The 26,978-nt window shown below is 47.3% G+C and overlaps 1 protein-coding gene across 2 annotated transcripts; it reads left to right on the forward strand.

Moving 5' to 3' along the window:
• The first annotated feature begins 2,656 nt into the window (after positions 1-2,656).
• On the forward strand, positions 2,657-26,155 carry POLI (DNA polymerase iota). 2 transcript variants are annotated; one of them, XM_077346799.1, is made up of 10 exons: positions 2,657-2,830; positions 5,580-5,705; positions 11,864-12,028; positions 13,589-13,741; positions 14,289-14,525; positions 15,849-16,027; positions 17,256-17,347; positions 17,968-18,092; positions 19,642-19,841; positions 24,303-26,155. In XM_077346799.1, exons 1-10 carry the CDS (start codon positions 2,758-2,760, stop codon positions 25,113-25,115), a joined length of 2,163 nt encoding a protein of 720 aa, XP_077202914.1. In that variant the 5' UTR covers positions 2,657-2,757; the 3' UTR covers positions 25,116-26,155. The 2 variants fall into 2 exon arrangements, with proteins under 2 accessions (XP_077202914.1, XP_077202915.1); XM_077346800.1 differs by lacking the exon at positions 2,657-2,830 and adding an exon at positions 3,329-3,408.
• The last annotated feature ends 823 nt before the right edge of the window (positions 26,156-26,978 follow it).

Genomic DNA, 26,978 nt, shown 5'->3' on the forward strand with positions numbered 1-26,978 from the left:
TTGTCCACCCAATGGGGCATCCTGTCCCCCACAATGGCCAACAGGATATTCTTGAAAGACCAAAAGCATGGGCACAAAAGTCAACGCCGCTTGGGGTGTGCTCTCCCCTTCCCCACTTAACATTCAGAGACATGCTGTTTCAAAACGGGAGGTTTAGGTGTCGTGACTAAACATCAGTTTGATTGTTTTGGGGAAGCATTCTGAAAATAATATATAAAGCAGCAGAAAAACACATATGAAAAATAAAATGAGGGCTAGCATCCCCCCTCCCCAATCCAGCTAGGCCTGGTAAGGACTGGAAGCAAAAGCTAGCAGGGACTCCTCCCCCCCCCCACTTGGGCAGCCTTGCCAAGGCCTGGCAAGGACACAGCCAGGGCTGGTCAATCAGGACAGCCTACCTGACTGACCATTCATTGGACGGCTGGTCAATCAGGTAGGCGATGAGTCCCAACTCCTCCCACCACCCCAGTCGGGCTTTATTTATACTACAGAAACAGATGACACTTGATTTTTCAACAAGATAGATCAGGATGGGTTGCCATGCTAGCCTCCCTGTAACAGTACAAAACAACAAGGGTCCAGAAGTACCTTAAAGACTAATAAAAATTTGTGGCAGGAGAGGAGCTTATGTGAATCACTGTTATCTGACGATGTGAGCAGGGACTCACCAAAGCTGTTAATCTTTAAAGTGTTACTGGACACGTTAAAGTGTTACTCTTTTCTACTGATATAAATAGCAGTGAATGAATTAAAAAATAACTTGTACTCAAAGTGCAGCTTCAAAGGAACACGCTCTACAAAGAAAGCGCTGCCAGAAATCTCTGCAGGCATAATGTTTTCTGCTGTACGTCAACTAGTTGTGTGTATGCTAGTTGGAACCAACACAAAGAATGGGTACATGCTTCTGATGGTAGATTCAGGACATGAATCTACAACCTTGATAGTCTCTCTCTTACACACACACACACAGCAGCATAGGACAGACATAAGTGGGTCTACCCCGTGATTCTCTGCTATTCATTTACACACTGGCTGGAGCTTCATTTCTAGTTCTCATAGATTAGAATCTCCATTTGGTTTTATTTTTATACGCAGCAGTAAATGCAGTATGATTTTAACCCAGGTTTAATGGAGCATAGGATCACCATTTTCTGCACCCATGGAGGAGGGAAATCCCTTTGGATAACCAGGGTGAAAGGGAAATTTAAAAGAGGGTTGTTTTTTTTTTACTGGTCCCTACAGTTGCCAACTCTGGATTGGGTAACTGGGGGGGGGGGCTTGTGAAAGAGCTCAGCAGGGTCTAATGCAGAGATTCCCAACTTGGATTCCATCAAAACCTGGGGTTACATGAGAGCTCCCCAAGGGTTACACGGCCTTTCCCAGACGTTCAGATGACTACTAACAAAATTTGATGCCCACTTCCCCTGTTGCAGGCCCTCCACAGTGGAAAAATGGTACATGATCGATTGCTTATTGGATGGCTCCCACATCTTCCATGCCTGCTCCTCTGAAGGGGCCTGTCACCATGTCTGGGGGTCCTCAATAGCTGAACAAGATTTGGGGACAGTCCAAAGGTCAAAAAAGGTTGGTATAATGACAGAGGGTCCGTTCTCTGAGGACACCATTTCTGTCCCAGGGGAACCAATCTCTGTAGTGTGAAAACCGGTTGCAATTCCATAAGATTCTCAAGTCCGACCATGGAGGTTGGCAACCACACCGGATCTCATTGGCAACCACACCTCGTCTACCAGGTCTGTGCACAGGATTTTTTAGGGGGGGGGGGGGGTTACAATACATTCCAGAACCTTGGTGCAACTTCTAAATTAGTTCTTTCCGAGCCAAGCCCAGGATGGTGACCATCAATAGGTGACCATAAAGAGGCAAGGTCATTTTAAAAAAGATTAAATTTAAAAAGTGCTAAAATGGGCTCCTGCTTAACACCTTTGTGGACAGAGATCTTCGGAGAAAGTCTCCCAGATGCAGAACATCTGACTATAGAGCTATAAAGTTTTTAAATGAGGAATAAATAAACCTTTCATCTAAAAACATCCTCTCAAAATAAGTCTTCACTTTTCCTTGACTTTTTAAAACACTTTTTTTCCCCTGTCCTTTTCTCCTCTTGTACCGTACCACTGCAAACAATTTTGCATTGATTCAAGGAGCAGCGTTTGGTAACTGGTATCACGTCTTTTATTTAATCTTGTTCAGAAAGAAACACACCTTTGCGCCTGGCCTTCACCTCATTTAAGATGCCGGAGCTGCGACCAGCTCGGCACATGCCCCAACCCCCAAAGAAGAGGGCATTTTATTATTAATATTAATATTATTATTATTATTATTATTTCCATATTTTTATTTCCATCTATTATTATTATTTCCATCTATTTCCATCTTTTTTTTTTAAGACACCCCCCCCCCCCCAAAAGCAGGGGTAGTCAACCTGTGGTCCTCCAGATGTCCATGGACTACAATTCCCATGAGCCCCTGCCGGCAGGGGCTCATGGGAATTGTAGTCCATGGCCATCTGGAGGACCACAGGTTGACTACCCCTGCCCCAAAGGACGGACCCCAGCCCAAAAGAGGACCTCGGCGGACCTGGCGGTAGTACTCCGTCCCCCCGCCGAGGAGAGAAGAGCAGAGCGCCTCGCAGCCAGGGAGGGAGGAGCAGCTCCGCCTCCCCAACTCCGCCTTCCCAGCCCGGGCGGCTACTGGCAAGGAGGCGGCGGCGGATCTGCGCTGCGCAGAAGCGGCGTGGGAATGGAGAGCCCCGGAGAGGACGAGCCGGATTGGCTGTCCCCGGAGCCCTGCGGCGCATTCGGGACAGGCGCGAGTAAGCGCTGCGCGGCTTTCTGCGCGGATCGGGGCCGGCGCGTCTCGCTTTGGGGGTCGCCGGCACTGAGCGGGGCGGGCGCTTTGGGGAGCCCGGCCTGGGGGCACAGGAGGACTTGGGGAGAATGCTTGTCCCTGTGGAGGGGCTCCTTGTGCATTAATATGCCCTCTTCCCCCCCACACGACCTTCATACCCAGGAGCAAATGATGTGCCAGCGATTCTTGGGCATGGCGTCCTTTGGGCAAGAGAGCCAGCGTGGGGGAGCGCAGTGTTAGTGGTTGGGCGAGTCGCAGTCAGATCCGTTTATGCACTGGGGACTTCATTGCCCCAGCTCCCTTGCAGGAGCAAAAACTGGGGGTACATGGGGAGCACTGGGCCAAATGCTCTCCCGTGTGGGTGCAGGAAGTGGTGGGGCCACCTGCCACGACTAAAACTCCAGCCTGCAGCCCGGCATGAAACCTCCAGTGCAGAAACGGTCCTGATCTACCTTCTGTTTAATTCGAAAAAGGCGCTGGCAGCCCTCCCCGGTGGGTCCCAACAGAGCAGCTTATTGGTAGCAAGCAGAAGAGGATGCATCCGTACATTTTTTTTCAAATTTCAAATAACCTTTAATGGCATATAAAAATATTAAATAGGGGTGATTCATAATTTATTGATAAAAATGCTGCAGTCTACATAAAACAAATAAGAAAAATAAAATAAGCAGCAACCAACAATAGATTCCTCCGGAATGCCCAGCAATCAGTGATTTATTTATTATATATTTATTTCCGCCAACTGTAGATGCCCCTGGTCTAGAACTGATTCTTGCCTAGCCTAAGGTGACCAGATTGTCCCACTTTTGGAGGGACATCTGGGGACATCTGGCAAATTGTACTTCTGTTGAAATTTAAAAATATATATTAAAAATATTATTTTTGCGTTCTATGCGTTCTATGAAACTTTGTTGCTCCATATAGACCAAATTTTAATCAAGACCTCCTCCCCCCCCCCCCCCGGTCAATGGCGTCCCACTTTACCAATGTTAAAATCTGGTCACCTTAGCCGACCGTCCCTTTGTATCGCAGTAGCCAAGAATTCGGCCACCAGTTCTGTTATTTCTGGGGACCTATCAGCTTGTTGTTGTTGTTAGGTGCGAAGTCTTGTCCAACCCATCGCAACCCCATGGACAATGATCCTCCCGGCCTTCCTGTCCTCTCCCATTCCCCGGAGTCTGTTTAAGCTCGCACCGACTGCTTCAGTGACTCCATCCAGCCACCTCATTCTCTGTCGTCCCCTTCTTCTTTTGCCCTCGATCGCTCCCAGCATTAGGCTCTTCTCCAGGGAGTCCTTCCTTCTCACGAGGTAACCTATCCAGCTAGCAAATGTCTAATGATTCTGTCTATAGGGCCAGAAAGGCCCACCATGATAGGAACAATAAGTCGTCATCTAAGTGTAGAATGCGATGGGCAATAAAGTAAAATATGTCGCATTGAGTGATGCTCTAATTTGCAAGATTTACAAAATCTGTTCCCAATTGGTACATTGCTATATCTGCCTGTTAGAACAGCTGTACATTAAATCAATGTTTTTACAGGGCAGTCTGAAATGTGTCTACTTAGAAGAAAATCCCAGTCTGTCTCATGGGGCTCACTCCTCTGTATGTGCGCATCAGGCATGTCTGTTCAGAGTTGTTGTTGTTGTTATGTGCGAAGTCATGTCCGACCCATCGCGACCCCATGGACAATGATCCTCCAGGCCTTCCTGTCCTCTACCATTCCCCGGAGTCCATTTAAGTTTGCCTGTTCAGCGTGTTTTCTTCTAAATAACATTTTTGAACAAATGACGGTTTCATCGCTCGATGTGCATTTGGGGAAGTGTGACATGACAAAACCCAATTTTAGTATGCAACGTGTGCCTGTTCTGTGGTAACTGTATCCCATGGTAACATGACAGCTGGCACAGCCTATGGTTAGAGTGAGGGTTGGACGAGGATCTTGGAGAACCAGCTTGGATTTGGCACTCACAGAATCATAGAGTTGGAAGGGACCTCCTGGGTCATCTAGCCCAGTGGTCCCCAACCTTTTTATCACCGGGGACCACTCAACGCTTGCCAATTTTACTGAGGCCCGTTGGGGGGGGGGTAGTTTACTCCTCTACTCTCAACCACTGCCCTAACGCTCTCTGATCGCCATGGTAATGTTTAAACATCCCTTCAAAATAAGAGACAGACACGTCACAACAATGAACATAAGGAACATTTTATTTTTATGGAAATTTTAACTCATGACAATGACAAATCAATGGGAACCCTGAGCTTGTTTCTCTGCAATGAGATAGTCCCATCTGGGAGTGATGGGAGACTATGACACCCGAAGTGTGTTGTAAAGGGCCGGGGGGGATGAAGTAAAGGGCCGGGGGGGGGGAGAAGGCGTCCGTGGCCCACCTCCAATTAGTCGACGGACCACATGTGGTCTGCGGCCCACAGGTTGGGGATCACTAATCTAGCCCAACCCCCTGCAGAATGCAGGAAATTCACAACTACCTGCCCACCCACAGTCACCCCGATTCCAGATGACACCCCCTCTGCCCCCCCAAGACCAGAATCCTTGGCCAATCTGGCCTGGAGGAAACTAACCTCCCACCCCCAAAATGGCAATGGGCATTTCTCTGCAATACTTGTTGGGTGGCTTGAGAAGCAAAGAGAGAATAAATTGTCCATGTGGATATGGGGGAATTGTGCCTGATGAACTTTGTCCTTTCTTCACAGCCGGTCATGGCAAAGTGACGTCATCTGGGAGCGCCCTGCATCGGGTCATTGTACACTTGGATCTGGACTGTTTTTATGCGCAGGTGGAAATGCTCTGTAATCCTGAATTAAGAGGCAAACCCTTAGGTAATTTTTTATGATCGCTGAAGGCTTTTGCAGGTGTGAGTATGCTAACAAGATGGGTGTGTACGGGTTACCGCAATTTGTGGGTTCCATGGGGCAGAACTTGGAATGAATCGTCCATTAATTTAAAGGAAATGAAACATGTTGACGTTCACTTAGCATCGTATTATGTAGCAAAAACAGATCTTAAGAACACAACAGGGCAGTGATCTTGTAAAGTCCAAACAATTAACCTGCCTTCCCAGCGGGCTACCCCCAAAATTAATTTTTCCCTCTTGTTGGTGGCCCAAGAGGTCTCCTTCCAGGCACTTAAAAGACAAGGGTCCCAAATTTCCATTAGGTCAGCCTTTCTCAATTTTTTTGACCATTGTGAACCCCCTGAAGCATTCTTCAGGCTTTGAGAAGCCCCAGGAGTGGTGTGATGGTGCAGAATATGGTTGGGAAGCAGAGCTGTGGACATGCCTGGTGGAAGAGCTCCTTTTTACAGGCCCTCCAGAACTGTGATAGCTCCATCAGGGCCCTCAGCCCACTAGGTAGGGGTCAGGGCCAAAAAAGCCCTGGTCCTGGTTGAGGCCAGATACACCTCATGAGGGCCAGGAGTCACCAACTTATATGACCCCACAAAGTGCAAGAATCAGGTGGGGGGATGTAGAAGGTTAAGCAGTCCTGCAAATACACTGAGCCCAGACCACAAATGGTTTTGAAAGTCAAAAACAAAACCTGAACTTGATTGGGAATTCAATTGGTAACAATTACTAATGAGGGGTGACATCCTATCCATTATAATACTGTCATCTAGACAGTATCTACAGATTTAGGATGAATGAAACAACCAGCTTGGTGTCGTGGTTAGGAGCGCAGACTTGTAATCTAGTGCAGTGGTCCCCAACCTTTCTGAGGCTGGGGACCGGCAGGGCATCGGGCCGCGCCCACGGGCCCGGCCCTGATTCCCTCTCCCCGCCCTCCCGCAGTAAGAAGCTTCCCGAGCCGCAAGCTTGTGGCCTGGGAAGTTTTTTACTGCGGGGGGGGGGGGGCGGGGAGGGGGAGCCGCGGCCTGGCGCCATGGCCTTCACAGCCCGGCACCGGGCCGCGGCCCGCAGGTTGGGGACCACTGATCTAGTGAGGTGGGTTTGATTTGCCGCTCCCCCACATACAGTCAGCTGGGTGACCTTGGCCTCACCGCAGCACTGATAAAGCTGTTCTGGCCGAGCAGGAATCTCAGGGCTCTCCCATCCTCACCTCCCTCTCAGGGTGTCTGTTGTGGGGAGAGGAAAGGGAAGGTGAATGTAAGCCCCTTTGAGACTCCTTCGGGTAGAGAAAAACGGCATATAAGAACCAACTCTTCTTCTCCTTCTCCTTCTCCTTCCTCTTCTTCTTCTTCTTCTTCTTCTTCTTCTTCTTCTTCTTCTTCTTCTTCTTCAGTAATCTCAGGGCTCTCTCAGCCTCACCTCCCTCTCAGGGTGTCTGTTGTGGGGAGAGGAAAGGGAAGGTGACTGTAAGCCGCTTTGAGACTCCTTCGGGTAGAGAAAAGCGGCATATAAGAACCAACTCTTTTTCTTCTTCAGTAATCTCAGGGCTCTCTCAGCCTCACCTCCCTCCCGGGGTGTCTGTTGTGCGAAGAGGAAAGGGAAAGTGAAGGAAGTCACTTTAAGACTCCTGGTAGAGAAAGCAGCATATAAGAACCAACTCTTCTTCAAAACAGCAAACAATTACGTATTACTGTTGAAAGTTATTCTGGTTGACGTCTACGAAAAGCTCAGAACATGATCATTTCACAAAGCAGGCTTCGTGCTAACTTATTTAGGCCTTGGAGGTAGACAGTTGATTTCCCCAGGGGGTCACCATACTGGAAGGAACTACCACGAGTGACTTGGGCAGCATGATTTTTTTTCTTGCTTTTTCTTGTAAAGATTTTGAGCCACATTAATCTCTCCAGAAGAGAGGTTTGGGGTGAATTCCCTTGCTAATGGATTGAGGAAGCTGGACTCTTAATGACCGTTTATGCACTGGAGGTTTCATGCCAGGCTGCAGGCTGGAGTTTTAGTCATAGCAGGTTGCCCCACCTCTTCCTGCACCCACATGGGGGAATACTTGGCCGGGGGCACCTCATCCGCCTCCAATTTGTTCTCCTGCATGAGAGCTGGGGCACTGAAGTTCCCAGTGCATAAACGGTCAATGTGAATTCTTCTGCTGCTGAGTCCACATCTGTTGATTTCTGCCTTGGCCAGCTGCTGATGGGATTTTCTGGAATGTCTGTGTCATGCATGTCTTAATGGAAGAAATAAATTCACACAGGGCTCTGCATACCTCGGTGTTCAGTTAGAACATTTTCTGATTACACTGTATGTGCTGGAATATTTTCCTCAGCTTGGTCTAGAACTATATGTACAACATGTTTGCTACCTATCAGTTAATTTTTACATACATTTGGGGCTTAAATTACTTACTAGAACTTTGCCTCCTGTCAAAATGGTAGATTTCATGACTTTAGCATCCTATCTTCTTTTGTTGACTTGTTTATACTTTTCACTTTCTTGGTTGGCCAAATTATACAAACCTTGGGTTTTACATCCCTTACATGTTTCTAATGAGTCATTGCAGTCTGCCCCTTTGGCTTTATTTCCAAATACAAATCAAATGAACTAGAGGGATTTTCCTGTAGTGTTATTTTTGGTCCAATTGTAGGCATGAACCAGTGGTTTTTTATACTTTTTCTAGTTAGATTTGTAACTTGTTTCTGAGATGCCCATCATGTCTGATAGAGTACACTGGGATCTGTCAGCGTGTTTTTCTCATGGATGATATGGTGTAGTGTATGACTTACTCCCCACAAATTTAGTCACTTCTATGACTAGTTCTGACTCAGACTCTGTACCCTGAGCACTGTGGAGCCTCCTGTGAGAACCATAGTGTCCTATACAATTTCCCCCCAAAAGTTGTAAGTGATGTTCTTGAAGTTTGATTTCTGGTGAGATATCTTTGTGCATATTTGGTAAAATGATGGGTAATCCCCAAACATTTTTGATGACATGCATTTGGTGTGAGAGTCGAGAAATCTGTACAGATTAATTCTGATGGAGCATATAGAATCATAGAGTTGGAAGGGGTCATACAGGCCATCTAGTCCACCCCCTGCTCAACGCAGGATCAGCCCTAAGCATCCTAAAGCATCCAATGCTTTAGGTTAACAAATTCTGCTCCTTTTTCCATTCTAGCTTTCTTTTTTATACACCATTCACAGTTATGGTACTTTTGTTCTGGCATTTGAGTCATTTTAGGCCAGAAGAGTTTATCCTTAGCCAAATTTAAAGTTCTTTCAATTCCGAAATGACCTATTTTTTAATCATAGATGCCTTCTAGAGGGCTCCTTTGATGAGTGTATGGGATCGCAGCTTGCTCTACATCTGTTCATTCTTGTTGCACTTTCTGATAAAGAACTCTTTTTAACAGAACTCAAAGCTACTCCCACAGATACTGCCTTCTTTCAAAGTCTTCCTTTTCTCTCTCTACATCTTTGGTGGATTTATGATTTTCCTCTAGTGTATTATTTTAGCTATTTACTGCAACTTTCTAATTGGGAAGCTTACTAATGTTTTGATAATAAAAGGCTTTGATGTGGTACCTTTCATTTAAAAAGAATTCTGGAACACTATTCTTAAGACGATAGTACAGTGTAAATATAATAAACTAGCAGTAGAGTCCGCTGTAAAAAAAATACAGCGGGCCCTAGGGGAGGGTTTGCTTCCCCTCCCGCCCATGTAGCAAAATGTTCCCCAGGCCCCGGGACTTGGGCAGCGTTTTAAAGGCGGCGTGGATCCTTTAAGACGCTGCCCAAGCCCCGGGGAAGGCGCTCCGCTGGTCAGTCCAGGGGAAGGGGCCTATCGGCACCCTTCCTCATCCCGGACAGGGCCCGCCTTCGGGGCCCTTACTCTTTTATTTAGGCTGTGTTTAAAGATGTGTTTAAAGATGTTGCTGTTGCAGAATGTTCGGGACTGACAGTATGCACTCGAAGAACTGCCTTATAAACTTCAGCGTTTCACGAATTTTAAGCTTTGGGATTTTAAGAGCATCTTAGCAATTATTTCTCCTTGCTTGACTACTTTATTTTCAGTGGGTGTGTTATCATGTCTTCTAGCAAGGAAATTAGCGTTCCCATTAGCTTTTTCAGATTTATAAACTATTTTGAAATTATATAAAAGTGTGCAAAAAACTAGGGGTGTGCAAAAAAAAAATCCTTTTTTCTCAGTTCAGGTCTATCGGACCTGTAAAAATTCAGAAATCCCAATTTTTGGGGGGTCCAGTAGATCCAAGACAAAAGAAAAGTTTTGAAAAAGCCAGCCTGCCCCTGTTTTAAACCGTGCTGCAGGAGAAAATGTCCCCAGGATCTGAATGCAGTGGGGAGGTCTTACCACCAGATGCACACCTAGAGGATCAGATGGGGTGGCAGAAGCTGAAATCTCCACACCGCCCTGGCTGATTCTAAGCTGAGGTGACATGGAGGTGTCAGTTCCAACCACCCTGGCCAACATGGCTGGGAGGGTTTTTCCTGCCACGTGGTATAAACCAGGGGTAGTCAACCTGTGGTCCTCCAGATGTTCATGGACTACAATTCCCACGAGCCCCTGCCAGCAAACGCTCATGGGAATTGTAATGCATGAACATCTGGAGGACCACAGGTTGACTACCCCTGGATAAACCATGCCTCAGGAGAAGCTGTCCCCAGAAATCTGATTTTGGTAGGAAGGGTTTCTCACTATCATATACAGACCTGATCAGTGTAGCTGAACATCCCCGAATAAATGTTGAAAAATTAAATTTTTTTATTTGGGCTCCTGTACTGGTTTTCAGCCTGCTTTAGCCCCTAATTCTGACACCCACCTCTGTCCAGCATCTAGCTTACCAGAGGTTAGTACATAAGTTAGCGGGTTGTTATTAGTCATCACCCTAAAAAGGAATTACGAAACTTGTCACAAACTTCCTGTTTGAAGGCCAGGAACTTCTACTGGTGCACCGGTTAATTGCATTTGCTATGGCTTAAACATTTGCCAGAGCCTCTTGTGGCGCAGAGTGGTAAGGCAGCCGTCTGAAAGCTTTGGCCATGAGGCTGGGAGTTCAATCCCAGCAGCCGGCTCAAGGTTGACTCAGCCTTCCATCCTTCCGAGGTCAGTAAAATGAGTACCCAGCTTGCTGGGGGGTAAACGGTAATGACTGGGGAAGGCACTGGCAAACCATCCCGTATTGAGTCTGCCATGAAAACGCTGGAGGGCGTCACCCCAAGGGTCAGACATGACTCGGTGCTTGCACAGGGGATACCTTTACCTTTAAACATTTGCCAGATCAAGCAATGACTCAGACATTTGATACAGAGCTGCTCCTAAACCAGTAGTGCTGGCATCTGTATGCAATATATATGGTAATAATTATTAGTCTGCAAATCTTAATATTGGTGCTGTGGTCAAGTTTAATTTTAAGATCTCAAAGGCAGCATCTGTTCTCTAGAGACTGACTTTTTAAAAACATTTTTACTTTTTTAGGGCTACCTGCTAGTGGTGAGTTTAATGGCTTGACTATAACTGCATTTACTTGTACAAATTTCCTACCATTTCTCGCAAACCCAAGAAATCTCCAAAGCCCCGGCTAGGTAGTAATGGTAATTGTTTTTTCTTTGGCACTATTCTGGATACAAGATCACAACACATATTTATCAGCTCTCTGTATTGGAAAAAATGTTTTTACATGCAAAAGTAATATCTTGAAAAAAACTTTGTTGATCTTCAAGGTGCCCTTGGATGCAAACTTTGTTCTGCTGCTTCGGACCAACATCGCTACACACCTGAATTTATCAGTTAGCAAGGCTAGGTCCAACAACAGCCTTCGTGGACTCCCTTTCATCAGCTGTAATTTGACCCCTTTTCCAAATAAATGCTTCGTTAGTGCTCAAAGTGGCATCTAAGGACTTTTACTTAAACACTTTATATTACTGCCAGCCTACAGTGCTAACTTTAGTCACGCCGAGAGTCTGAATTGTAGCACTTGTTTTTGAGGGGTGGAGGAAAGATGGGGGCAAAACTCAAACACAGCTCTGGGTTTATATTTCAAGATTCTTGGGCACACCAAACTTTCAAAATATGTTCTGTCAGTGATGTAATTTTCTCATTCAGCTGTGAGGCAGAAAACCCTGGTGGTCACCAGTAACTATGAAGCCAGAGGACTTGGCGTAAAGAAAGCTACAACTGTCAAAGAAGCGAGAGAAACGTGTCCGCAGCTGGTCCTGGTTAATGGAGAAGATCTTACAAAATACAGGGAAATGTCTTACAAGGTTACAGGTACAGCTAATCTTCTTAGTAGAAGAGAGCTTGGGCAGCATAGCAGTTACAGTGTACTGGGACTCCTAGGTTTAAATCCCTGCTCTGCCATGGAAGCTTGCTGGATGATCTCAGGCTAGTACACACTCCTCATCTACCTCACAGGGTTGTTGTGAAGAGAAAAATGAAGGTGTGGAGAATGATGTCAGCTGCTTGGAGCTCCCCTTCGGGAAGAAAGGTGTGGTAGAAATGAGGTCAATACGTTGAGAAAGGGAAAGCGGTTCTCATCTTCCGATTCAGATTCTTAGTTATAATTTACTTGTGGAGTAATTTAATTGTGGAACCTGCACCAAGAGCCAGCTAGGTGTAGTGGCTAGGAGTGGCGGCTTCTAATCTGGCAAGGTGGGTTGAATTACTCACACCTCCCCATGTAGCCAGCTGGATGACCTTGAGCTAGTCACAGTCCTGTCAGAGCTCTCTCAGCTCCACCTCCCTCACAGGGTGTCTGTTGTGGGGAGAGGAAGGGAAGGCGATCGTAAGTATATTTGAGTCTCTATCAGTTAATGACAAGTGGGTGATAACTCAACTCTTCTTCTTTAGTGGTCACAATGACCATAAACATCCATGGCTTTAAGAAGAAACCAGACAGATTCATGGAAGGCAATCGGTCAGTGGCTACTGGCCATGGTGACCAAAGAGAACTTCCATAGACAGAGGCAGAAGTGCTGATGGAAACCATTACAGGGCAGTCACATTAGGGGGAAAAAACCTAAGCCCTTTATATTGGTATGCTGGCTCTCCAGAGGAGCTGGTTGGCCACTGCATGAGTCAGGATGCTGGATTAGTTGGATCTCTGGTCTGATCCAGCAGGACTCTTCTTAAGTGATTACTCCCTTGCCTTTCTAGTCTAGGGTACAGAAAAGAGGAGATTGCAGGAGAAGAGAGAATGGCTTGTGTGTCTAATCCACTTTCCTGTTTTGGTGCTGTCATGGGATCATATTATTCCAAGATCCTAACTAGCTATTTGTCCTAGGCCTTAGCATTATATTCTGGTGTATGATGCAAATTGACTCCTAAGCAAGAGGCTGGAACCTGCATCCCTCTAGATAATTTTCTTTAATAAAGGATGCAGCCCACGGGGAACTTCCATTCAGACCAGGGGTCCATTGAATTAGGTATTACTCAGACTGACAGTGGATTTCCAGATCTCTCATGGGCCCAGACCTTGTCCGATCCCATTGCTCTTTCAGCCAGCTTTCTGATTCAGTATAAGGCAGCTTCACAGGATCATGTGTGTGTAATATAATCTCTGATGATGATGAATTTATACTGGAAATCTTAGGTTTTCTTCTTTGGGAGATCTTGTGCGTTTGAAAATATTTCTCCTGAAGTCACTCCAGGGGTAGTCAAACTGCGGCCCTCCAGATGTCCATGGACTACAATTCCCAGGAGCCCCTGCCAGCGAATGCTGGCAGGGTCTCCTGGGAATTGTAGTCCATGGACATCTGGAGGGCCGCAGTTTGACTACCCCTGCGTCACTCCATTGACTCCATTTTATTTTATTTGTGTTTTAATCTCTAGCACTGTTGGAAGAATTTACGCCCTTGGTGGAAAGGCTTGGATTGGATGAGAACTTTGTGGACGTCACTGAGATGGCAGAGAGGAGGCTGGAAGAGAGGGGAAAGGATGGTTCTTCTCAGATCGCTATCTCTGGCCATGTGTACGGGGATCAGAGTAAGTGGGGGGAGTTTGGCCAAAATCTCAAGTTGAATAAAAATGCCCCACCTGTAGCTGGATGGAGATGACTGTTCTGTGACTGCAGCCATCTATTCAAGAAATATGTCTACCTATCTGTGTCTTGGCCACTGGGTGACACAGAATGTTGGACTGGATGCCCCATTGGCCTAATCCAACATGGCTTCTCTTATGTTCTTATGTCTGGGGCAGGGATGCTCTCTATTCTTGCTACTTGAGGTGCCATAGTGGGAGGGCTTCTGGAGTTCAGGCCCTGCTTCTGGATCTTTCGATGGCAACTGGGTTTTGGCTACTGAGTGTTGGACAGGGGGGGCAGTTGGTATAAACAACCAGCTCTTCTTCTGTGGGTCTACCCAGCTTTTCTGCTGGTGAACAGAGAAGAGGGGGCTTCTCTGTTTGTGCTGCAGATCGTGGGACCTGTGGACAAAAGCTACAAGGGACCAAAAACTTGGAGATTTTTTTTTTAAGTCCCTACATTTAAATGCAACATGCCCAATTCTTCTGACCATTCTCTTTTGCCTTGCAGCTTTCAGTCTGCATGATCCAGTGCATGTGAGGCTGGCAGCTGGATCTCAGATCGCGGCAGAGATGAGAGCATCCGTGCATGCCAGGCTGGGCCTTACGGGATGTGCTGGCATAGCTTCAAATAAAGTGCTGTCCAAATTGGTCTCTGGGGCCTTCAGGCCAAATCAGCAAACGGTCCTGTTGCCTGAGGGTCGGCATGGTTTGATGGCCGGTCTTGAACACATAAGGAAACTGCCGGGTATGAGAGTTCATCTGCCCTGTTTTGGGTTGTCTGTCACTGAAGGGCCATTTGGGGTGAGAATGAGAATCTCTCTCCCCCCCCCCCCCCATCCCTCTCACTGTGTTTTCTAGATCCCCGTTTTATCTGTGTCATAATTCTATCACGTTCCAGAGCAGGGGCGGGCAAACTGTGGCTCTCCAGAAGAGCACGGACTACAATTGCCATGAGCCCCTGCTGAATGGTAGAACTGGGGCCACACTAGGGCAGGGGTGGACAAACTGTGGCTCTCCAGAAGTCCATGGACTACAATTACCATAAGCCCCTGTCAGCATGGACATCTGTAGGAGGGGTGGCCAAACTGTGATTCTCCAGATGTCCATGGACTACAGTTCCCATGAGCCCCTGCTCAATTGAGCCCTGTCAGCATGGCCATCTATAGCAGGGGTGCCAAACTGACTGTCCAGATGTCCATGGACTACAATTACCATGAGCCCCTGCTGAATGGTAGAACCGGGGTCACACTAGAGCAGGGGTGTCCTGACTGTGGCTCTCCAGAAGTCCATGGACTACAATTACTGTGAGCTCCTGTCAGCATGGTCATGTATAGCGGGTGTGGCCAAATGGAATTCACAGAGTACAGTTACAATGAACCCCTGTCAGCATGGCCATCTATAGCAGGTGTGGCCAAACTGTGACTCTCCAGATGCCCATGGACTACAATTACCATGATCTTCCTGAATGGCTGGCATGGGTTCATGGTCATTGTAGTCCATGGGCATCTGAAGAGCCGCAGTTTGGCCACCCCTGCTCTAGCATGACAACACATGAAGGTGCCTTTTGCAGAATCAGATCCTTGGTCCATCAAGGCCCGTATAGTCTACTCCAGGGGTAGTCAAACTGCGGCCCTCCAGATGTCCATGGACTACAATTCCCATGAGCCCCTGCCAGCGAATGCTGGCAGGGGCTCATGGGAATTGTAGTCCATGGACATCTGGAGGGCCGCAGTTTGACTACCCCTGGTCTACTCAGACTGGGAACGGCTCTCCAGGGTCTCTGGTAGAGTGTCTTGCACATGACCTGCCCCCTGAACTGTCTAATGGGAGATAACAGGGATTGAACCTGGGGCCTTCTGCATGCTAAGCAGGTGCTCTACCAATGAGCCACAGCCCCTCCCTTTAAGAGCAACGCTAGGTACGACACGGGAGTTGCAGTGCTCCTTATCCTGTGTTTCCTTCCTAGACATTAATGCCATTTCATTTTGCAAAAATACTAGGAGTCCTCAGGCTGGTTGCATTGCAGCACTATGGTTGTAGCAAAGGATTTAATTTTATTTTGGCACAGGCATTGGGTCTAAAACCGCACAGCGCCTTGCAGCCGTGGGACTTACCACCATTTGTGACCTCCAGATGTGCTCGGCTGCAGTGCTCGAGAGAGAGCTGGGTGTTTCGGCCGCACGGCATCTGCAGAAAGTGAGCCGCGGAGAAGACGATGCTCCAGTTGCCCCATCGGGGCCTCCTCAGGTAGATGTGTGACAGTGTGGTGTAAAGGCTCTAAGGGTGCCAAGGAGGAGTCTGGATGGGGATAAAGAGACAGGTGCAATGCCAGCTGCTTCATCCTATCACTTCCTGTAAAAATACTGAAAGTGACACAGGTAGCTCTGGGAATCACTGGGAACTATAGTAAACCATAGAATTTCTAGCAATTCCCTAGATTTACTATATAGCATTTCCTTCTTTTTTCATTTAATTTTTTACCAGAAATGATATGATTCCACATCCATAAAAAAAAAATCTTCTACGGTTGCTTGGGCAACAGCAGTGGGGGAAGGGATACCCCTCCAACCAGGAAAAGGGCAGCCCTAAATGGCCAGGATGTTAGACTAGGATGGGAGAAACCCAGGTTCCAATCTTCATGTCACCACGAGACTCAATGGGTCATTTTATGTAGGTCAATAAAATCAGAGTCCAGTAGCACCTTTAAGACCGACAAAGATTTATTCAGGGCGTGAGCTTTCGAGTGCAAGCACTCTTCGTCAGACTGTGATCTTCTTACATGACAGGGAATATATAGCAAAAATCAGTTCTGTTACATCTGTGTCACAACCAGATACAGCCAATGATAATCCTTTGTCAAAACAGCCAATGAATCCCCTAGAATTCAATGTACTTTACAAAGGGAAACCAAAATGTTGTTGGTAGAATCATAGAATAGAAGAATCATAGAATCAAAGAGTTGGAAGGGGTCATACAGGCCATCTAGTCCAACCCCCTGCTCAACGCAGGATCAGCCCAAAGCATAGAATCATAGAGTTGGAAGGGGCCATACAGGCCATCTAGTCCAACCCCCTGCTCAACGCAGGATCAGCCCTAAGCATCCTAAAGCACTGAAGAGAGATCAAAGGCTATCACCTCTCCATATGTTGCTTGCTCAATACAACTGTGAGACATTCCTCCCAGGGAATTGCTGGTCACTTCCCAAGGCCAGGGCATCAAACTCAAAATTCCATTACAATGCCTTACCTTACAGTCTCTTAACCAACCTCCTTAAGGCTGTTGTCAGGAAGTTCCTACCCTAACTGTCCTGAATGCACTTTCCCTCCAATACCCCCTGCAGGACATCCTTTATATTCCGCTCAATTATGCACACTGCAGATCTCGCATATTCCAGCAGAATACAAGACTTTTTTGTGATATGCCACCTGGCCCTATTCCAATGCCAGCAAAATGCATTTTTCTACGTGTTTTGCAGTCCCTCAGTGATGAAGATTCCTTTAGAAAATGCACATCAGAAGCAGAGGTTGAGAAGAAAGTCGGAGAGCTGATTGCTAGCTTGTTGGGCAGGTGATTCTTACTGTACTTACTTTTGGCTGAGGTCGGTTGTGTTTGTGATTCGAAGAAATGTGGTTGAGCTTGCTCTGAAGTCACACTAGCTCATCACCGTTGTGTGTGTGTGCATACCGCTTGTTTGTGCCTTTTTTCATAAAAATGCTTCAGATTACGCCGAGGATTTCCAACCAGGAATCTGCAGACCGCCCCCCCCCCCCCCCCCGAGGGTCCACAGGAGCTCCTGAGAGTGTCCATGACATTTCTGCCTTAATAGACTTGGCCAGAAGCTATGAAAGTATGTGACTGAGTTCTCTCATGGTGTCTGCACCTGGAAGGCCCAGGAAATTATGAAGCCCCCCCCTCCAAGGGACCCCGGTCATAGACAAGAGGCCTTCCCTCGGTCCCAGTTCCCTGTATTGTCCCTACCTCTCTCCATTGTTGTCTGATCCCAATGGCTTGTGCCTTTTAGGATGGTGGTAGGAAAGACTGATTAAATGAAACCTGTTTTAACACTCTGCGGTAGCATTGAAGCTCAACGCGCTTACAATCCTTGGCCAGTTTTCTTTATCCTTTGAGCCAGTTGGGATATTTGCAAAATGGCGGTCACGTTAGCCTCTCTCCTCCCTGTGCTTTAGATTGTACAAGGACGGAAGAAAGCCGCACACGATAAGATTATCGCTTCGCCGGGTTTCTCGGGGGTTTAGCCGGGAGAGCCGCCAGTGTCCCATCCCGTCTCACGTGGTCCAGAGGATTGGAACAGGTAATTGCTCTGGAGCTTGCTTCTGTTTCGGCCCTAGGAATGGACACGGCTCAGTATGGCAAGGGATGACGGCAAGCGGTGGAAATCATAAATCCCTGCTTAAAGGTAAAGGTAAAGATACCCCCTGTGCAAGCACCAAGTCATGTCTGACCCTTGGGGGTCCTAGCGTTTTCATGGCAGACCCTAGCGTTTTCATGGCAGACTCAATACAGGGTGGTTTGCCAGTGCCTTCCCCAGTCATTACCATTTACCCCACAGCAAGCTGGGTACTCATTTTACCGACCTCGGAAGGATGGAAGGCTGAGTCAACCTTGAGCTGGCTGCTGGGATCGAATTCCCAGCCTCATGGGCAGAGCTTTCAGACTGCATGTCTGCTGCCTTACCACTCTGCGCCACAAGAGGCTCTTAAATCCCTGCTTATCCCTCTGCATACCCTGGGTACCAACCTTTTGCAATGCTGCAGCAGCGGCAGGAGCCATTACTGACATGTTTGCCCCAGCTTTTCCGCTCAACTTAGCATCCCCAAGGTGGCAATCAATCGAAAATGTGAAAACAAGATTTTAAAATACCTAATAACAAAACCAACAAGTCTCCCAAAAATAGAAGCAGGTAGAACATCTACGCAGAAAAGGGGGGGGGGTGTCAGTGACAGAACAGTAGTTAAAACAGCTAAGTCTTCATCTGTTGGCAGAAAAGGGAGAATTTCTGGGGAAGGCATTTCATAATTTTGGTGCCGTGCCCGAGAATATGAGAATGCCCTTTCTTGGGCTGCCGTCTAGCCTCAGATGACAAGGCCAACCCAAAAAGGGACTCTGAAGATGACCACAGTGGTTGGGTAGGGTCAAATAGGGGTAGGTGGTCCTTGAGGTCCACTCCAGCTGAGAGGAGAGCCTATAAATTTAAAGAAATAAATAATAAACGTTATGTTGGTCTCATACATGCATGACTTTGCTGTCTTCCATTTCACCCAGAGATACAGTGACTGGCTGAAGGATATTCAGTGAAGTTCATGTCTGGGCAGATTTGTCACCCAGATTGTAGTCTGAAACTAAGCACTATATCACCTGATTCTCTCAATTCCCCATTTCCACTGCTTTGACCCAACTAGCCTTATTCTCTCCTCTCCCCCCTAGTGCAGGGGTAGTCAAACTGCGGCCCTCCAGATGTCCATGGACTCCAATTCCCAGGAGCCCCTGCCAGCAAATGCATTTGCTGGCAGGGGCTTCTGGGAATTGTAGTCCATGGACCTCTGGAGGGCCGCAGTTTGACTACCCCTGCCCTAGTGCATTCCCTGCTACATAACATTCCTTCACCTTCTTCCCCCTTGGGTTTCTCGCTTCTTAACTTCCAAGCTTAATATCTATACAGCCAAACTGACTCCTGTCTCTTCCCTCGTGGAAGTTGGACTGCAAACAGTTCAACGCCGTTCCAAACACTCCATGCCACCGGTTTTTCCACTACAAGCAAAATAAATTAAGGTGATCTCTGTCGGAATCTTAGCACAGATCTTGTCTGATAGGCTTTGCGTCACTGTCTTTTTCTCGTTCAGATGACTCCAGCATCCAGACCCAGCTGGTCGCCCTAGTCATGAAGCTGTTTCATAAGATGATAAATGTGAAAGCGCCGTTTCACCTCACCCTCCTGAGCGTCTGCTTCGCCAACCTGAAAGCCCCTCCCACTTCTGCCAAGCAGTCGATTGGATTTTATTTAACGCGTCCGTCTCCTTCGATCCGCAACAGACTCGTTCAAGTAAGTCCAGAACTGATTCATTGAAAACCCTGCCCTGTCACATCCTGAATCAACTGGGGAAATGAACTGGAAAAGCTGATGTTTCTTTTCTTGGGTGAAGTAAAATGAATAGGCCATCTTTCTGGGAGATCCGCTTGAGGCAAATGAGACCCCCAGTTTTACGACACCTGCGTTCTGTGCCCAATACTGCATTCTTTCCTCTTTTCCCTTTTTTGGGGAAATGTGCGGCTCAGGTTTTAGGATGCAGTTTTGCTGTCCATCACATTTTGTCCTACACTTCCTTTGAAGAAGTTAGGCTAGGATATATGGCTTTTCCTCTCTGCTTTTAAAAAATCCTTACCACCTTACAATCATAGAGTTGGAAGGGAACTTCAGGGTCATCTAGTCTAACGCCCTGCAGACTGCAGGAAATTTATAAATTGCAAGGTAGGCTACCCGGTGAGCTTCATGGTTAAGTGGGGATTTGAACCTGGATCTCTTCAATCCTATTTCGACACACTAACCATTATTTTACAGTGGTTTTAAATGTTAGGACCCCCCCCATGCTGTCCCCAACAATTTCCATGTCATGCCTTCTTTTTCTTCCCATACTTTGCTTGAAACTGCAGCATGTAATATTTGGTGCAAGCATCATGATTTTGAGTAACACTTAAAATAATGTTGCTTAAATAAATCACAGCTATAGCTTTAGCTGGCCCACAAAGATAGTATAAATCATAAGCACTCTAATACCAAATTGGCTAGACCTTGTGCAGATGGTAAAAACCACACTGTAGGGCCCGTGCAGACCTAGGATGCATTTCTCCAAACTTCGGGGGACTCCCAAAGTATGAAGAAAACCATGACTTTATCTAACAAAAGAAAGAGACACGCATCTCCCAATATAAATAAATCCAGCCTGATGAGGCTGAGTTCTGAATATGTGCCAGGAGGCAGGGAATATAGAGCAACTGAAAGGCCATTAAAGGGAAAGGAGGAAAGAATTCACCTGCTTAAGTGCCTGAGAGTTTATAAAATCCGGGGGCAGGAGGAGACATTTGGTTTGCAGTCCACTCTCCAGAGCATTTCATTCCTCCTCACCCCCTTTGTAATTTCATGTACCTTTCCCCATATACTTGATATGCATGTGACTGTTGTAAGGACAGCAGAGTACAGCCATCCTCAGACAAGGGTTTCTGTACGCTGGTAAGATGAATCAAATATTTGATAAATTATAAATTCTAAAAAATTGTTCCCTACCCGCAACTAGGGAATGGGCAACAGGGGTCATCTACCATCTGGAGCACAGAGAGTTGGGTTGAGAACATAAGAGCTCTGCTGGATCTGACCAATGGTACATCTAGTCCAGCATCCTGCCTTCACACAGCGGCCTGCTAGTTCCTCTTCACGGCCAATAATAGAGCATAGAAGCTGAGGCCTTCCCCTAAGGTTGCCTCCTGGCTCTGGGGTTCAGAGGTTTAGTGCCTCTGATTGTAGAGGTACCCCTCAGCCACAATGGCTAAGGAACATTGATAGACTTGTTCTCCACGAATCTATCTAATCCCCTTTTATAGCTGTTTATTCTTGTGGCCATCACCACATCCTCTGGCAGCGATTTCACGATTTAATCACTTTGTGTGTAAAGTAGTATTTCCTGAACCTACTGCCCATCATCTTCATTGGCTGCCTTTGAGTTCTAGTATTTTGGGAGAGGGAGAAGAGTCTCTCTTTATATAGACCTCAGTCATGTCCACCTTTAGTGACTTTCATTGGCAGAAATGACACCCCCCCCCCACACACACACCTCACACAGGATGAGGGCCACTGCTTGCATAGGCAATTGAGGGGGGGGTAGTGGGAATCCATCTTGTACTTGTTATAATTAAGATCCCCCCCCCCACCCGGATGAGGAAAGAACAGTTGCGGGGAAGGGACAAGGTGTATTGGCCTGAGTAACTCCATCTTTGTTACATTTTGGTGCTTAGATGCCCTGAATCTTGGGAAATGACAGAATTAGCTGCCCTTTGGGGAACTCTCTCTCATGCTTATTCGCAGCACTTCCCTTCAAACGCCTTGGTGGTTTCTGCCCGCCATCACTGGAAGCCAAGTTACAAGAAGGCCAAGCTATCCAGGTCTTTAGGGTAGCCTAATTCATCACGCTTTGACTTGCAGCTGGCATCTAGGTGCCTAGTTCTAGTTGTGCACTTGGTCGTGAGGTCTGGCTAAGTTTCACTGTCTGTGTGCGCTCCAGGCCGGCAGACAGAAGCTTAGCCTGCATCTTCAGTAACTTTAATGCATTATTAAAGCTCTCCCTGTAAGTAAACCTGGCTCTCTCATATTGGCTCTTTGGGAACTTCTGAGAACCTACGGAGCCCCTGGCCAGCGTCCAGAAAACATGGAGATGGAAAAAGTGGTCTGATCAGGTTCTTTAAAGCAGTGGTCCCCAACCTTTTTATCACCGGGGACCACTCAACGCTTGACAATTTTACTGAGGCCCGGTGGGGGGCGGGGGTAGTTTACTCCTCTACTCTCAACCACGGCCCTAACGCTCTCTGATCGCCATGGTAATGTTTAAACATCCCTTCAAAATAAGATACAGACACGCCACAACAATGAACATAAGGAACATTTTATTTTCATGGAAATTTTAACTCATGACAATGACAAATCAATGGGAACCCTGAGCTTGTTTCTCTGCAACGAGAGAGTCCCATCTGGGAGTGATGGGAGACAATGACACCCAAAGTGTGTTGTAAAGGGCCGGAGGGGGGTGAAGTAAAGGACCCGGGGGGGGGGGAAGGCGTCCTTTGCGGCCCACCTCCAATTAGTCGATGGACCACATGCGGTCCACGGCCAACAGGTTGGGGATCGCTACTTTAAAGTTTCTAGTGTCACTGTGAGAAAGATTTGGGTTGGAAGGAATTGCCCAATCCATTTTCCTCCTCCCCCACCCCCACCCCCACCCCCTGGTGATTCCTTGTGGGCTTCCATTTTAGTCTGCTCTATTTTTGATTATTGCTTCCAAATGTTGAAGCAAGCTGCAACTTCCAGTGAAGTTGGAAGTCTTCAAGCAAAGGTTGGATACACATTTGGAGGAGGGCAGGATGCTGTTCCTTTTGGCTGCAGAGGAAAGGACACACAGTAATGGGTTTAAACTACAACGATATAGGCTAGATATCAGGAAAACATTTTTCACAGTCAGGGTAGTTCAGCAGTGGAATAGGCTGACTAAGGAGGTGGTGAGCTCCCCCTCACTGGCAGTCTTCAAGCAAAGGTTGGATACACACTTTTCTTGGATGCTTTAGGATGCTTAGGGCTGATCCTGCGTTGAGCAGGGGGTTGGACTAGATGGCCTGCATGGCCCCTTCCAGCTCTGATTCTATGATTCTAAAAATTCCCTCCAGGTAGCCACCAGCATTCCAAAAAGTGGAAGCGAGTTGATTGGTTGATCTGAGAATATGGGTGAATATTATGGGGCTTTCCGCACCGGGATCCTTGTAGCAAATTGTTTGCTGAACGAAAAATCGCCATTTAAAATAGTGGAATTCGTCGTTATGCATACCTGCCTTTGTAGTGGAATCCAGTTGCGTTTCTATCGTTTCCCACAGGCTTCCGGTCTCGGCAAAAATCGCTAGAAAGAAAGCGCTATTGCCAAGCTCATCCTGCCCCTGGCCGTCAAGCAGCCAATGGGCGGCCGTTAGCATGCTCCCAAACAGCCCTTTTCCCTTTAAGAAAGGTTTAAAAAAAAAATAAAACACCCGTTGCAAGGAATCTGCGTTGATTCGTTGCAACGGAGAGACCCATCCAGCTGGCAGGTGTGTTTGAGCTGCCGTTTCATCGTTGCCACGCTCCCCCCGAGTGAAAAAAAAAATTCCCCTCCCCCCTCACGGGCGCGATTATCGGGCGAAAACAGTGTGAAAAATAAAGGGAAAATATATCAGCAAACGGGCTTCTCTGTTGTTTGTGCTTAGTGACTAAACAGCTCTGTGGAGGGACTTCAGCCGGGGAAGCCTCTAAACGGAGGCTCGCCGGTGCGTTGATCCCCGCTTGCTCGGAGAAAAAAAATGGTGATCGCTTCGCCGGAAGATCAGAGGAGAGAGCCAGGGGGAGGGACTTTGTAGAAACCACAACAATGGTAACGCACAGAACTTTCCCGCTAGTGTTGCAGATTGGTTGCAGGAGTGTAGCGCTTTCTGGAAGGTGAATCCACTTTTGGGGATTTCCCTGAAAGCGCTACAACAAAGCGCTTTTTGCAGATTGGTTTCAGGTGTGTGGCAGATTGTCAACAACGTTGTGCATAATGGAAAATCAGTAGTGTTTTCAATTGGCAACCATTGTGCAATTTTGAAGGAGTGCGGAAAGCCCCTATATTATGTAGTAGTCAGGCTAGCAGACAGGTTTATCATGTAGGAGTGTCCATGGATGAGCTTATTTTAAGGTGGAAGTCTGAGACTGTAGACAAAAGATTGTGCTGTTTTGCAGAAAACAGAAAATTCCGGAGCAGAGCGTACACCTCCAGAAGGGCGACTGGGGGGCTGCGAGGTCGCACCAGGAGAAGGAAGTGGAAGCACAACACAGATGCCGTCGGAGACCCCGGGCCAAATTGCAGGTCTTGAATTCCCCCTTCGGCTGCTTCCCGCCGGCATTGACTACAATGTGTTTGATCAGCTTCCCAGGGACATTAATGAAGAAATCATTTCTAGCCAAAAAGGGGAAAGAAATACTGTGGAAAGTCTTTTGAGTCAGTCACTGTTTGCTTCAAGGGAAGAGCGACTGGACGAGGCACGAAACCAAGCCAGACATGCCCCTCAGTGTTCAGGGCGCACCCGTCAACACATTTTCTCTTCGGTGCCGTCTGATCTTGGATCCCCCAATAGGGCATCCCCCCCAGCAGGGCTCAGGTTCACCCCACAGCACAGATCTCTTGAGGTTACTACAAAAACACCAGTGAGCAAGCTGATGCCAGCGGCTTTCGAAACCTCGTCTCCAGGTTGGCCGCTGTGTCGCCAAACCTGCGTTCCAGAGCTGCAGGAACAAACCGAGGAAGGAAGCCCCCGTGACAGAGATCAGAAAGGGGAGTCCCGATGCGCCCTCCCTCCCAGCGTCGATGCCAAAACGTTCTCCGAGCTGCCTGCAGAGATTCAGAAGGAGCTGATGGTGGAATGGGAGAGCCGGGAACCGGTTTGCAAATTGCGTGTAGCCAGGACTCCCAGCAAGCTCCAAACGAAAAAAACAGGAGGCCGGCCTTCCCACCGGCAGTCCAACAGCTTGTTAAGATATTTTAAACCAGCCTGATTATGGTGGGCACTGCGCATGGTGGCTGCTGGAGGACATGTATTTTGGATAGGACTGCAGTGGGGAAAAAAGGTGGCCAGCTAATCCGTGCATTTGTATCGCTGATTCTGGAACTCTAATGTGATGCTTGTGGCTAGCTGGATTTCATAAGGAAGTCCAGCAGCTCAAAAGGAAAGATCTTTTCATTGATTAAGGGGGAGAGGCACCCAAATAAAATGGACGGGGTACCCAAGGGAGTTCTTGGGATCCTGTTTCCTTGGACTAACGCTCTTAACATGTTTATCTCAGTCATGTTGAAATGTGCCAGTCATCTTTCATGAGGTGGTGTGCTAAAACTGTTTGGACTAAGATAAGAAGGCACATACTGGGAGGAGGGAACATGTACATTGGCGGGTCTGTAGATAAGAACAGGAGCAAAACAATCCCTGCACATAGAAAAGCTAGCACGTAACAGCGAGGTTCGGCTAGAACTTTGCGATGTCCTTTTTTTCTCCGTGAAAGGTTGGTGGCTGTTTTTTTTAAATTATTATTAACGTTCAGCCACATTTAAAATGGCAGCCCGTCCCCAGTTGCAACCTGCAGTATGAAGTTCCGAAGAACTTGGATTCTACCATTTTATCGGTCAGCTCTAAAAGTCCTTTCCCCACCCGAGAAACCGCCTCTGCGACCGTTTCCCTTCAGCCCTCGATCCTCTGTCACTGGGTGTCTGATCGGTGGAAAACGAAGTGTGAAATCTCAGGGAGGAAAAAGATAAGTGGAGGCCTGGCTCGGAAGCCCTGTGGTCTTGTTTATCTGAGAAAGGAAATAAGCCTCCGGATTTTCTCCTTAAAATGTGACCACTGAAAACAAAGAATATTGTGTTGCAACACAACATTTCCCTGCATTAAAATATTTGCAAATTCCAAGGGCAAATGAAAGTTTCTTCCCCCCCCCCCCCATGGAGTGGGCCATTGCGGAATGCACCTGTGGGCTTTCAGGAGCTTTGAAATGGGGGAACAAAATTTAAAGACTCAGTTCCTAAGCTGCATTTGGGAAACTGGTTAGACCAGGGTAGTCAAACTGCGGCCCTCCAGATGTCCATGGACTACAATTCCCAGGAGCCCCTGCCAGCATTCCCCTGGAGGAAATGGCTGCTTAGAAGGTTGGACTCTATTACATTATATACCAGTAAGGTCCCTCATCGCCTCGGATTGCCAGCTCTGTGTTGGGAAATGCCTGGAGGTTTTGGGGGTGGAGCCAGGAGAGGGTGGGATTTGGGGTGGGGAGGGGCCTCAGTGGGGTATAATGCTATGGAGTACCCCCTTCCAAAGCATCCAAGGAAGCTGATGGAACCTTAAAACCCCAACTGATAACAGTCAGGACCTTCAACGGTTGAATGTCTGTATTGATGTTAAAATGACATAACATTTATTGTGCACAGTCTAAAAAACGTTAAGAATTAAAAAACATGCTTTCGCTGCTTTCGCTGGCAGGGGCTCCTGGGAATTGTAGTCCATGGACATCTGGAGGGCCGCAGTTTGACTACCCCTGGGTTAGATGGTTCACCTGCCTTTCTTAAAGGAATAAAGCCGTGAAACCCTGGTTGAGAAAGCCTGAACTAGTTTAGCAAAGGAGGTGTCTTAAGAAACCGTGCTCGGAATGGAGGATGTGTCAGAGAGTCAGTCTACAGTTCTTCTCAGAGACACCCTGTATCATGTGTCCTTTGAAGGCAGTCATTTTTGTGAGCCTAGAAATCTGTTGGTTCTTCCTTTGCTCTTTTTTTTGGGCAAGGGGAGAAAGACATATTTAGAATATACATAAGCTGACAACATGCACCAGGCCAATAGACTGACAAAGATCCCCCGCCAGCTTGGGCTAGCCACA

This window comes from Paroedura picta, chromosome 7, assembly GCF_049243985.1.
Source record: "Paroedura picta isolate Pp20150507F chromosome 7, Ppicta_v3.0, whole genome shotgun sequence".
Taxonomy (NCBI): domain Eukaryota; kingdom Metazoa; phylum Chordata; class Lepidosauria; order Squamata; family Gekkonidae; genus Paroedura; species Paroedura picta.

Coding starts and splice junctions, on each gene's coding strand:
- POLI (XM_077346799.1), top strand. CDS start 2,758: ATGGAGAGCCCCGGAGAGGACGAGCCGGATTGGCTGTCCCCGGAGCCC. Junction 13,742..14,288: donor CCATGTGTACGGGGATCAGA/GTAAGTGGGGGG, acceptor TTTGCCTTGCAG/CTTTCAGTCTGCATGATCCA. Junction 17,348..17,967: donor ATTGCTAGCTTGTTGGGCAG/GTGATTCTTACT, acceptor CCTGTGCTTTAG/ATTGTACAAGGACGGAAGAA.